Genomic DNA, 14,470 nt, shown 5'->3' with positions numbered 1-14,470 from the left:
AATTTCCAGTAACATTTCTTGTTTCCATCTGCGGCTTATTCATAATCCATAGACAATGTAGGCAAAAATATAGACTTTTTAAAATTGCATACCTCAAAACTCTTTCAGCCTTTACCCATTTACCAAATTTCAAAGCTACTTCCAATTTTTCAGATATTTGTCATAGTGGTACACCACTTCCTAGTACCAGTATCTACATTAGTCAGGGCTCTCCAAAGAAACGGACCCAATAATTAGGTATCTTCTCTCAGCCTTCCCTTTGAGCCCAATGGAAGATACATGGTACGGACAATGGAAGGGGAGGGGATAAAAGGGAGAAAGATAGTTAAGGAATTGACTCATGTAATTGTGGGGATTGGGAAGTCCAAAATTTGTAAGGCAGGCTAAAATCTGGTTAAGAACTGATGCTGCAGTCTTGACTCTAAAATGAGCAGGGTCGAGTAGGAGGGCTGGGAATTCAGGCAGGGTTCTGTGTTGTAGTCTGGAGGCAATTTCCTCCTTCCTGGGAAAATCTTAATCTTTGCTGTTAAGACCTTCCAATGATTGGATGAGGCCCACCCACTTTATGGAAGAAAATCTGCTTTAATTAAATTTAACTGACTTAAACATTAACCTAAAAAAGTACCCTCAGAATTGTATCTAGACTGGTGACGACATACAATTGGGCACCACAGCCTAATGAATTTTATATATAAAATCAGCCATCACGCTGAACTCACTGACTTCCCTGACATTCTTAATGGTATCTGTCTCCTAAGTATGAAAATTACAATTTCATCAATGTTGCTTTAGTTTATGTTGTCAAAGTCCACCAAAAGCCCATGTGTTAAAGGTTTGGTCATGAGTCTGTGGAACTATGGAGAGGTAGTGAAACCTTTAAGTGAGGCCCAATGGAAGGAAGTTAGGTCACTGGTGGGTGCCCTAGAAGAGGATATTGGGGTCCTGGTCCTTTCTGTCTGTTTCCTGGCCACCATGAGCAGCCTCCTTTGCCACATGCTCCCACAATGATGTACTGCACAGCCACATGGGCACAAAACAGCCATAGGTCCAAAGCAATATGGCCAAGCAATAATGGACTGATTCCTGTGAAACTATGAGTGAAAACAAACCTTTCCTTCTTTAAGTTGTTTATTTTTAGTATTTTGTCATAGCAATGGAAAGCTAATAAATGTCTTATAACCCTTTTCATTATTCAAAGTTCAATTAAAATAATTTATAACATACAATTAAATATGCTAAACCTCAATTTCTATACCAATTTATAAGGAAATTTTATAAGGAGAAAAGATAAATAGTACCAGACAAAAATCTCCAATGGGGATGACATGAGATGGGCAGATAGGAAGGCAGAAAGGGAACAATAAATCTGAAGGAGTCAAAGAACAGGTATAGCACTATATCTGGGTACAATTTGCCAAACATTCTGCTCCACCACTGTCCTGTTGCAACAGCTGAGGCTAATTCTTGGTAGTCCCCTAACAGGGATTTTCCCAGCCCTAAAAGTTAGCTACAGGATTCATTTATACATTACAGTTGACGTTCTATGTATGCACTTCCCCTCAAATCGCCACATTGGCTCTGAGGACATCTCTTTAGGTAAACCACTCCCTATTCCCTGGTTCTTAGAAATGCCCTTCCATTTCTTAGAAGTTCCCACAATTATGTACATATCCTTAGCACAGTCATTGCACCCTATCCCTAAAAATGCCTAAGACCCAGGGGTGCAAGGCAATTCACTACTCGGTGAAGATGCCAGCCCCTAATCTCTGTGGTTGTACTTTCACTATTACATGTGCTTTGCTCTGTTAAGACTCCTCCAAAGTATGCCCCTGAATTCTTCCTTCCTGAAGACCAAGAACTTGCCATTTGTCTTTGCCAATAGGGGCGGGGTCTACTTTTTTCAAACCATGGAAATATCTACCCAATAAACATTTAATAAGCACCTTCTAAGTGTCAGACTTTAAGTTCAGTGTTAGAAAAAAAAGATAAGCTAATTTATTGAGTTTTAAAAAATTTTTTGAGGCTGTGGTTGTAGCTCAGTGGTAGAATGCTTGTTTGGCACATGCAAAGCCCTGGAATCTCCAGAACCACAACAAAACTAAACCCTTGATTACGATAACCTCAGAAACCAAGTGGCTGCCTATCCTCAGTATTGCATATAATGCAAACATGAAAAATTTTACCTCCTATCCTTTGTTACAGTCAGCTAGGGTTTCCCTGTCCTTGAGATCTGGGTGAAACTCTCTTGAACTTTATACCACTTATCAATGTAGTCTTCCCTTTGCTTTGTGATACTGGAGCTGCACTTTGTAAACTCTTTGCCAGCTACGACTTTAGCCTCTGTCAACAGAGGGCACTACAGTGACACTGCAAGACAACAGAGACAAATGGGTACGTTTTCCTTCTGGGTTCTAGTCTGCCTTATTTTATTCAGAGCTGGAGCTCAAAGGTTCTCATAGACACTTTCAATGGGCAGACACAGTGACTTTGGCTGCACCTTCAGAACAGCACTCTTTCCAAACATGTCTACTGAGCAGCTTCCACAGCAGCTCCAGAGGGGCCCTTTAGCCATGCACAATCCACCAAGTAGCAGATTATGTGCTGCTCCAGGGAGCCACTTCTGCAGTAATTGTGGCCAGGCCCTCAGGACACATTCCCTCACCCAGAAGACCAGTTTCAGTCTAGTCACCTTTCCAGACTCCCACTACAGACTAGCTGAGGCCTGACCACATGGCAAGTTTCTTCACTAATGATAGACTTTATATTCCTGTGGTACCTGTGCCTGCTTCAAAGAGGCTAAGTCTCAGCTTTAGAGGTTCCAAGTCTTCACTTCCTTCACTGTTCATTCTCCCTTGGACTCTTGGAGTGGTTGCTTTACTTTTTGGCATCTGCTACTTCTGGACTCAAGAGTCCTCTTCCACTTGTTTCATAGTCAATTACCTTTTATTAAATAAGTTTTTATAATTAACCTCAAATTACTGATTTCTGTCTCCTAATCAGATCCAAGATCAATGTTACCTTTTAACTTTACACTCTGAATGCTCAAAACCTTTCCAGAAACGTTGCCAAAAATTGTACAACAATGGGAACTTACACTTTTCCTCTCTCTGGCATACCTTTCATTCAGTGCCACCTCTGCTTAAACCTTGGGAGCCTTGTATACCTCTGTCCAAGCACTTGTGAATTGACTAGACTATGAAAAGATGGGCTGGAAATTGGGGGAGACCATTAAGATTACAGAGCTGCCTTTCTAATCCTGCCCTTCCCTCTTCTTCCAATCCATTCCACTACCCACTTGCTTCCACATTTCCTTAAGAGCTTCAAAATCTCTGAAGCTTGAGTTGGCAATATTCAGGTTCTACAGGGCTTACCCGCTACCTTAACACATCACAATATATAAACCAAACCCCTTCTCTCCCAAACATGACTTTAGCAAATTGTTAAGATACAGATAATGTTATGTTTTCAGCTGATGTAAACAGTGTTAATAGTTTTTGTTAAATTAAGGACTATTTTCCAAATTTAAAAGTACTTTAATTGGTCTGTGGTATACCAGTTGAAGCATCTCCATACTTGAAGGGAAAATAAAATTGATTTTATTTAAATTCTAACATTAGTATTTGATATTTTTAATGTGATAACTAAGGACAAAAGAATGCTATATAAAAATGATTAATGTTAATATTTATTAAAAATTCAACCTCATATGGAGTAACAGGTGAGAGACCCACCTTTAAAGTTTTGAGCAACAATATGACTATTACTAAAATTAAGATTTCATCAACTTATTTACCCATTCAATAAATATTTACTGTACCTTTTAAGTACCAGACATAGTAGGCCCTTGGGATATAGCAGAAAAGGGGACAGTCTCTTATTTATTTATGTTTCTATTGGGAATGTGGCATGGCATGTCTCTATAGTTCCAAGTGTATAACTGAGTATATTTAGGACAGTTACTTAGCTGATTCTAATCACTGCTATATATTAGCTGTTCTACAAATTCCAGCTATACCAAACAAAGTCACTTTGATAAGTAATGCAGTTCAGTTCATTCACTTACTTGTTGGCTAAACATGTGCCAGCAATTACTGTAGGCACCAAAATACAGAGATGAAAAAGGCAAGCAGCCAGGCTAATAGGAAAGACAAAAGAAATAAGCAAATAAAATTGCAAAAAGTGACAGGTGCTATGAAAGAAAAGAAAAACCTGACCAAATGACAGCAAAAAATCTTAAGGATTTGTAAATACAAATGTAAATAAACCTATTAAAGAGATTCAAGTACAACGAATTTGCATAATAAGAAATCCTAACCTCTTCCTTTATTTAGACTAAAAGAATACAGCATTATAGACTAAGTTATGCCAAATAATTTTACTTTTAAGCAGTAGTGAACAAAATTTTTGTTGAAAAGCAAGCAAGCAAAAACTGTCATGAAGTCAGGGAAACTTACCATATCCACTATTAAAACATAATTTGAAAAAAATTAAGGCTAAAAATAGAAGAATTTGAGGAATACTCATTTAATTAACAAATGAATTAAGAACAAAATAAAACATTATCATTGCCATTGAAAATGAACTATACTGAATTTTACTTTAGCTTTTCTGTTTTTACTTTACATTTTCCCCCTAGTTTTCAGCCCTATTTACATGACTTATGTAATACCACTAGTTCAGAAAGGCTCTACTTTTAATGTGCATGCTGTTGAGGACTCTCTTATTAAGGATATGTAGATATCCTTGTTTTCATCAGTTTTGGTTTATTAATATAGTACTTCCAGTATGCAACAACAAAACACAGCAATACTGTAACACTTTATTATTGAAACTCCAGCAAGGAAAAAATTATTTTGAATTATTCTGCCATTTTAACTTTCTAACTCCCAACTCAATTCCTTCCTTACTGAAATAACTTTTTGGTTTTTTGAGACAGTTTTATTCTGTAGCTCTGGCTGGCCTCCAACTTACTATCTTCCTTTCTTGGCCTTCCAAGAGCTGGGATTACAGATGTGTACCACAGCACCCAGCAAAATAACTTTTTATATTATTTCTCAATTTATCAAGATTAAAAAGCTACTTTTTAGAGTTATCATTTCTGATTTGATTTTACCATACCTTAATCAAATACAGTAATACTGTAATGGGAGTAATACTCCAATTTTTGAAGTTTTAGAAGAAGCAGTTTATACAGAAGTAGCTGATTGCTGGTGAGCTCTAAAGCAAGCTCCAGTAATAATTTCTTTGCTGGAGCCAATATTTTGTTGTCCAGTTGTAATCACTATGTATTTTTAAAACAATTACATTTTACATAAAACTTCTGAAACTCAGACTCCTTACAGGTTTATCTTTAAATGTCTTTTGAATTCATCCACTGATTTAACCATTTAAATTACTCTACTAGCTTTGTAACTGCAGTTTTCAATTCACTCATTTTCCTAAAGTCTTGACCTCTCAAAAGGACAAAACCTACGTTATACAGCAGGATAAGGTGGCAGGTTTAAAGTAATTTCAAGGAGGTGAGACTTTGTGAGATAATCTGTAACAACTGTAACAGGAAAGCATATGACCCAAGTATCGTTGACAATGTTACTGTAACATTCTGCTGCAGTTTATTGCCTACATTCATAATTTAAAAGAACTTTAAATTATAGGTCAAAAAATATAATCATTATCTAAGTTGCATTATATGCCTGAATTGGGTAAGGGGGGTAAGAGTTGTCCAGCAGGCCCTGCAATGGCACCCTACTGTTCTTAAGATAAAAATTCCTGTCAAGGTGACTTAATGATCTGATTCCCAGACACTACTTACACCCTCCTGCAGCTCAAGTTCTGCTGACTCAGACTCTTCCAGACCTCTGACAAGCTATTCCCTCTGTTGTAACACTTCATTTCTGCCCAGCAATTCCTAATCATCCAGGGTGTGCCCGTTCCCACATCAGTCCCTCAAGAAACAGAGACTGTGTTAAGTGCTCTTGCAGTGCACTTATTTACACAGCACCTAGAGCCTATGACTACCACAGCGCTTGCACACTATACTCAAATTGCCCTTCCATTAAACTGCCTTTCTTTGTGCCCAATCCTTGCAAACAGCCTGGTGCATAGTAGGATTTTGTAATGGGAAAGAAAGGAGAGTCTACTGATCTGTTGTTTCATGACCTTCAATTCCTGATCGAACCTTTCACCTGCAAGTTGTGGATCACAATAGGACCAGAAGTGTAGGACTCTATTAATACAAACTTATCATTTTTACTGGGAAAATCACAGTGCATTATTATCAGTATTATACAATTATATGTGATACTAAATATTATAGCTATACTAATGGACAAAATAAAATTGTATCAAGAGGACTGGAGTTGTGGCTCAAGCCCTGAATCTTCCATCTCCCCCCAAAAACAAACAATAAAATTGTATCAAGAGATGATTTTGTGGGGGGGGGGAGTCTAGCAGAGTGGCCCAAGTGGTAGAGCACCTACCTAGCAAGTTCAAACCCCAGTACCACCACATTAAAAAATGATTCTTGAGCTATAGGTACTACTCTTAAGCCACCTTGCTCAGAGCCCACTCCCCTCTACCTCTGGGAGTGTACCATCCTACATTCATTCACTCTCTCTCTCAAAACTGCTACTACTATGCTAAATAAATAAATAAAATAAAATAATTTTTAATCACAAATCAAAATTCTCAGGTGCCAGTGGTTCATCCCTGTAATCCTAGCTACTTTGGAGGCAGACATCAAGTAGAGCATGGTTTGAAGCCAGCCTGGGCAAATAGTTCACAGGATCCTATCTTGAAAATATCCAACACAAAACAGGGCTGAAGGAGTGGCTCAAGTGGTAAGAGTGCCTAGCTAGGAAGTGTGAGGCCCTGAGTTCAAACCCTAGTACTCCCCCTCTCCCCCAAAAAAGAAAGAAATTCTCAGCTATGCACACCTGCTCAGAAGGTAGTGGTGGTGGAGTACTGACACCCCACACCCACACCCACTAGGGAAAGACATCCATCAGCGAGGTAGAGGGAGTGTTTCTGAGGTATAGTTCTACTGAATACCCCTCAGCCACTGTTGTCAATAGGCAGTGTTCACTGTGACCATGAAAGGATGAGAACCACTGTCTTAAATTGGTCCAATGAGCAGATCAAGCAAATGCTGCTCAACAAACCTTAGGAAATATTCCTTTAGCTAGGCTGAAAGTTACAAAGTTGCAGGAGAAAGGGAGATGAGTATTGGAGAAAGAATCCAAAATACTGTATGAGGTGAAAATTTTAGGGTGGAGTCTGGAATTTAAAATGAAAACAGGCTAGAAGTGGGTGGGTGAGAACAAAATAAAACCAATGAGATGAAGTGAAATCTGGGTCTACAAATTGTAAGGGGGGTGGGGAATGGGTGGGATTGCAACTCATGTTTTAGGAACACTAAATCACTTTGGTTGGGAGGTATCAAGTATGGACAGGTCTGAATGTGACTACAGGAGCAGTTGAAGGACAAATTTAAAAATGTGGAGGGCTGGGCATGTAAGTCAGTGGTAGAGCATTTGCTTAGCATGTGGGAGGGTCTAGATTTAATTCCCAGTGTGTGTGGGGAGAGGGGCAGTAGATTTTATTCAAGGCAGATTGATCCAGAAATGGTGTCTGAAGAAAGGTATACTGTGTGGAGTGATTTGATGTAGCAGGCAGGAGGACCAGAAAAGAAACAGACAAATTTGTGTTCTGATAATGTAGCAGGGGGAAGGGATGTCATAGCAGAGATAAAACTTAAGGAACTGAAACATGAAGGTCACATAGCACTAAGGGAATGAAATAGCCAATGAAGTCACATGCAACTATATGTGGGTTGAGCTTTGTTTTTTGCTTCTGTAACCTGCTTGCAAGGGTATATGAGGTGAGACCCCTTCGTACTTGGGGCTCAGCCTTTGGACACTACACTGAGTTTGTGCCAGCATGCTGCTTCCTGCTAAAGTGCCTCAGTGTCCCATATCTCAGCTTGAGATTCCCCCAACAATACTGTGGGTAAGATTAACCCAAAGTCCTAAATAGTAAGAGGTTGACAGAGAATATAAGCAAAGAAACAATGAACTGGTTGACACAAGATTAACAAAGATGCTAGGAAACAGTAACAGATTCTCCCATCTGTAATCAGAAATGGTGTGAGGATGGGTGGCGTTACTGCATGTATTATCTATGTGGCATATTCATTTAACACAAATAAATCATTTGCCAATACTTAATTTTAATTCACAAAGACTGCTTTCCCTCTTTTTTTTTTTTTGTATTTGAATGTTCCTTCAGTTTTTCAACAGAAAGGTATAATGCAAACCTAGCAAATAAGGAAAAATAAAACACGGCTTTTAATTTCCAGAAAACTCACAAACACTACAATTTCTACACAATATTTTGTAAGTCGTACTGTCACACTTTCCAATGCTATCATTACATGGTAATATTACTTACCTTGAAGTAGGGGACACTTAACAAAGGGAGGTTTTACGAGAAATGTTTTCTGCTAAGGACTTTGGGTTTATAATCATGCAATAATAAAATCTGAAAATTACCAACTGGTAAATTTTTATGGTTGACATTTAGGCTAACTCCACCAAACTATTCAAAGAAGCGCCTTGTAAAACTTTTAATTATAAGGGTTAAAGAGGTATGTCCAGATGGGGTCTGGGACGTGCACATCCAGCACCCCACTTTCCCAGCCAGATAGGGAGAGGCGCGGCGCGACCGCAAATCCTAAAGCAACACAGGGCGACCCGGTCCCGCGGCCTCCGTTTCCGCGGGTTCTCGCAGTGGGGCTGGATCCCTGGCCCCAAGGTCCGACGGGAGCCGCAGCCTGAAAGGGGCGCGTTCCACCTGTCGGGTTTTCCCCAGTCTCCTACCCCTCCCGCCCAGGGGCGTCCGAGGAGGGCGGAGCCTGGGAGGACTCGCGGAAAGGGCGCGTCCCATACCTGTGCTAAGACGGTGAGGCTGCCCTCGCGCGGAGCAACGTTCACGCGGCCGTGAAGCCAGGCTGCTCCTGTTCCTGCCAGGGCCACACCAGCCACAGCAGCTGCCAAAGGGCCCGGGTTCGGCACGGCTCGTCGGCTGGCTGCGAACCCACGCCGTAGTGTTCCTCCCCAGGCTGCCAGGCGAGCGCTTCTCCCCGCCGCCGCCATCTTTGCGGAAGCGCCACAACACCTCTCGCGATCTGAGAACCTCAGTGAGGCCCAGATCTCGCGAGATTTGAGTACCCCTCCCCCTCCTTCCCCCGGCCTCGCCTTCTGGGCGTGCGTGCTGGGTGCGGTTGCCCAGGCGATGCCCGGAGCGATGGAAGGTCACCTGCGCCGTAGCGGTCGTCTTCCGCTGCAGTGGGGATGGATGAGCGGGAAAAGGTTCAAAACAAATTTTACAGGCCTCCCGAATACAAGAAGGGCAAGAGAGTGGCTCCTACTGACTAAAACGATCCCAGGAACTTCCATTAAGTAGTCAGTGATTAATGACCAGGAACCCTGGCACCTTGACCCAATCAAGGGTCTGAGCAGAATCCAGGGTTTGGTGGTGCTGTGGGAGCTGGGGAGGAAAGGTACCTCTGACATCACGGGACGTTAGTTCTAATCAACCATGGGCGTGATCGTAATAGTAGAATCCTAGCCATCGAGTAGGTGGGGGTGAAACTGGAAAACTGCATTTTCCACAACACTGTATTTGTTCTAAACTCCACAAGCCTGCTTATAAAATTTTTTTAGTAATGGAGGAGTGGCTCAAGTGGTGGAGCACCTACCTAGCAAGCAGGAGGCACTGAGTTTAAATCACAGTACTAACCAAAACAAACAATAAAAAACCCTATTGTTTTGTTCAAATCTTTTATACTCTTACTGACTTTTTAGTATGCTTATCAGCTATTGAGATGTCAAGAGCTGTGAAAGGACTGGAATTTTAATTCTACTTGTAATAACAAGGTAGCCTGCCACAGTTTCATTAATACTGTAGCAATCTGCTAAGGCTGCAAAAACGGAATAACACGGACTAGGTGTCTTAGACAATAGAAAATTATGTTTTCATGGTTATGGAGGCTAGAAGTCCCAGCTCACTGTGTTGGTAGAGTTAGTTGCAGAGAGACCTCTCTTCCTAACTCACAGATGCCTCCTTTTTGTCATGCCTCACATGGACTTCTCTCTGAACATGTACTCTTTCCGTACTCTTTCCTTGTGTGTGTGTGTGTGTGTGTGTGTGTGTGTGTGTATCCTTGTTAGAACATCAGCCTACTACTTCATTTAACCTTATTTACTCCTTTAAAAGGCCCTGTATCCAGATATAGTCACTTGGGTATTAAGACTTCAACATGTAAGTTTGAGGGAAGAGGGCACAATTCAGTCCACTAAGAAATGCTGGCAGAGGACATGGGGCAAAGAAATTTATTACTCAGGAAACAGTAGATGGGTGGTTTCCAGAGCCCTCAAGTCCTAAAAGAGAGACAAGGGTGAACCTAGATCAATTCTGCACATGCATTGGACTTGTTTCACAACCATGTATGCCTTAGCTTAGAGAATCCCATCATTTTATAAGGGGCTACAAGCAAACCTGTCCAACATTTGTTGTGGGGAATATATTATTTTTTATCATACTGTACAGCAAACATCTTTGTCTTGCTGTAGCTCTTGAAAGAGTCACCTCCTCCCTCTGCTTATAAGACGTACAGAAGCACAAGAGACCCATGGGTCAGACTGGCTGTACAGGTGCACCAGGCTTAGCCAATGCTTGGTTTAATGCTTTTGTCATTTTGTACTGGGTTGCACAAATTACGCACCTGGTCTTGTCTTTGGAGAACTTTCTCCTAGCAGATGGTTTGTTAAACTCTTTAATTATAATTATAGATTGTCTTTCATTTTAGTTTGTCAGTTTGGTTTTAAATATTTTGAAGTTGCACCATTAAATGAATAAAAGTTAAGATCATTTTTAAAAAGAATGTCTTATCTGGGTGCTAGTGGCTCACACCTATAATCCTAGCTACCTGAGATGCTGAGATTGGGAGGATCGAGGTCCTAGGCCAGGTTGGGCAAAAAGTTCATGATAATCCAGCTCAACCAATTGTGGGCATGGTGGCGCTTGCCTGTTATCCCAAGCTACTCTCTCACAGTGCTGAAATCCAGAGGATTGTGGTTCCAGGCCAGACCAGGCAAAAAAAAGTTTGCGAGACCCCCATCTTATGGGGAAAAGAACTGGGCACAGTGGTGCATGCCTGTCGTCCCAGTTATGAAGAAAAATGTAAAATAGGAGCATTGTGGCTCAGCCCAGGCTGGGCAAAAAGTGAGACCCTATCTCAAAAATAACGAGAGCAAAAAGGTCTGGATGTGTGGCTCAAGTGATAGAGTGCCTGCTTATGCAAGAGCGAAGCCCTGATACAAACCCCAGTATTGCCAGACACAAAAGTCTTAAAACAGCATTCATACCATGCCATTCAGAAACTTAAATAAGTTACAAATACTCTCACAAGCTCTTTTCAAGTAACATCAATCAGCTTACCTAGGTTCTGGTAAATTACCCTTACTTGAGAAGAAAGGTGATTGTTCTCTTACATTTCTCACCTTTGTAGCTAAGCACACTTTAAAAACAATTTTTGAGCTAGCGCTGGTGGCTCAGGCTTACTCCTGTAATCCTAGCTACTCAGGAAGCAGAGATCAGGAGGATGGTGATTCTAAGACAGCCCAGGCAAATAGTTCATGAGACCCTATCTTGAAAAAAACCCATCACAAAAATAGGGCTGGTGGAATGGCTCAAATTGAAGTACCACTTGTGGTACTAGGGTTTGAACTCAGGGCCTCATGTAAAATTTATTTTTAATTGCAACAAAACATACATGACACTACTGTTTTGATCTGGCATTTGGTGCAGTAGCACACCTACTCTATGTCCCTTTCACCAGGGACCCGTTTATTTTCCCTAATGCAGATATGCAACAATACCTCGGTCCTGGTTGGTCTTTTGGTGATAGAAATGGTTTACCTGCGATAGGTATTTGGATTCATTTTGTAGCCTCTGATTTTCCATTCTTTCCTGTATAAATCTAATTCGCTCCTTGTTCTGCCTCTGAAATATCCCCATCTATTAGAAACTTTGGTAGACACTGAGTAACTTGGAGCCCAAGTCCAAGGTGGTAAGTCTCCTGATTGTGTCATCACTACCATCTTAACAGGTTGGAAGATAAAAGCAACAACAACAAAAAGCTACCATTCCAAATATAATTTGACCACTTCATGCAAGTTCTCTGGATCATTTTGTTATTATCCACCCTTAGTCCTTTTTGCCTTCCTCTTTGCCAGCTGCTCTGAATTAATCTGCATTCAGCATTGCTTCACTTCACCCCAGCTGCTGCAACCACTTTCAATGTGCCTTCCCAGGAAGGAAGGAAGTGGACTTGACTCTCTGTGCACCAATTTATAAGACAGAAGTGAAGCTTTGAATACTCTCTCTACCAGGATGGTCATTGAGGGCAAGTTGTTTAATCTGAGTCTCAATTTTCTGATCTGTAAGCATCATTGGTGATTTGGGAGATGATCACTGTGATCTGGGTCCAGGTACTTAATCTGAATCTCAATTTTCGCATTTATAAACGACTCTCTTATGGCTTGCGGTGGAGAGATTAAATGATACAATTTCTATTAAATGACTAGCCAGATGCCTGACACATGGTGGGCTCATGACAGATGTGAATTAAACTTCTTCGAGACTTGGCTTACTCATGCTCTGTGATCACAAACCAGCTTGACTGAATGTCCATGTGTCCAGATCACAAGCCTGTCTTAGCACTCCTGTCTTATCCTTCCTACTTTTTCAGTATCTCGCCTGATTGTATGGACCTCTAGTCTGTTTTCACCTCTGCTAATTTTGATAGCTCTTGGCATATATCCTGCTTTTCTGGATTGTTGGCATCTGTCTTATTTCTGTCCCTGGTGATTGTAGAGTTTCTAGAACATGTTTGGGCTCTGTGGATGTCTTGTAATTAATTCTCATTTTCCAGAATCTACAGTCTTTACCCATCTGCTTCAAACTTTCTAATCCACACAGTTCCTCTATCCATTTAATGAGACCAGGATCTATTACCAGTCATGGCCCCAAGCCCAAGATTGGTGCATACTCCTATTAGATCATTTGGCATATTTAAAAACATTTGATTTCTTCTACAGTTTGACATCCTTGTGAGTAAGGATATCTTATTTTTCTTTGTTGTCCAAGCACGTAGTAAGAATAGTGCCCAGCATATATTAGACATCCAAAGAATGAGAATATGAATAAGTGAATAGATATATGGCACAAATGAAACTGTAGGGCACTCATTTCCAAGTTCGGGCCATCAAACACACACGGAAATATATTGTTCCTTTGGTGCCATTTATTTTTCAAGACAAAGCTTCATTTTAAATTAGTGTCTTTTGCTGAAAATCTTTGAACTTACTTGGAAAACTATGCTTTGTAATCAATTTTGTTTGTTTTCATGTTATGTGCCCAGGCCTCTAGGACTCTCACTTAAGATTTAATGTATTCAAACTTTTCTTTTGCAGAAGAAACAAACTCTTACAATAGAACAAAACTCTAGCTGGCTAAGCCATTCTAAGTATGACTCTTTCCTGGCAACTGTGACATTTGTGTCAGAACATTGACTATATTGGTTTTTTTGGGCTTTGGCTTTGTTCATTTCTTCATCACCAGCTGTAGAGAGAGCCCTGGACTGGGATGTATTTTCAACCATGCAGTTTATAAACCAGTCCCCAAATAAGGAACAGCTGCTTCACCAGCTAGAACACCTAGTCTGTTTTAAATGGTAATAAGAGAAAAACAGAATGGGAACACGAATAGTTTCAAAATACCATTCTTAATCCACTTACTTTGTACTCTTTTCTCTGGCGGTGGAACAAAAACGATACAGCATAAAAAAAAAACTGCTCACAAGGAACTTTATTTTCACTGGAGAGAGTAGGCCTGAATTTCAAAACAATGCCAGATAGTCTTTAACTATTGAACTACATGGAGTGAGGAGGGTGTGTGGATTGGGAGAAAAGTATGCAGGAAAGAGGAAACTTCATGTGAATGCTGGTGGAGTCTGAGGGAGGCTCTCCAAGACAGGAGGAGGAGTGGGGCTGAGAGTATGGGTAGAACCAGGTAACAATGCTTGGAGCAGAAGGGCTGGTTTGGGGCTGGTCTGGAGTGACTTGGTGGCCAGGGGGACTGTGCAATGATTTCCATGGTATATACTGTCATGTACTACTTAAAAAGGAGTCACATTCTGAGAAATACATTGTTAGGTGATTTTGCTGTATGAACATCATGCAGTACTACACACCTGGGCTGTACCTGGTATATATGGTGTGACCTGTTGCTCCTAGGGCCATGATGAGCAAAGCAATATGAGATTAAATCAAGCACAAGAGAAGATGATGCTGCCAAGAGATGGGTGAACACGAGATTATGAGGCTTCTGTCAGCCAAACAGCATACTG

At 40.8% G+C, this 14,470-nt stretch overlaps 1 protein-coding gene across 2 annotated transcripts in view; it reads right to left on the bottom strand.

Moving 5' to 3' along the window:
• Nucleotides 1–9,181, bottom strand: part of Micu2 (mitochondrial calcium uptake 2) — a 130,984-nt gene extending 121,803 nt beyond the window's left edge. For both annotated transcript variants that reach the window (XM_020167675.2, XM_074043699.1), the window contains exon 1: nucleotides 8,946–9,181. In XM_020167675.2, the coding sequence (XP_020023264.2) occupies nucleotides 8,946–9,152 (207 nt within the window). In that variant the 5' untranslated portion in view covers nucleotides 9,153–9,181. The remainder of the gene's footprint in view (nucleotides 1–8,945) is intronic.
• Nucleotides 9,182–14,470: the final 5,289 nt, after the last annotated feature.

Source organism: Castor canadensis, chromosome 10, assembly GCF_047511655.1.
Source record: "Castor canadensis chromosome 10, mCasCan1.hap1v2, whole genome shotgun sequence".
NCBI lineage: Eukaryota > Metazoa > Chordata > Mammalia > Rodentia > Castoridae > Castor > Castor canadensis.
The sequence above is the reverse complement of the archived record's forward strand: the minus strand, read 5'-3'. Positions and strand labels throughout refer to the sequence as shown.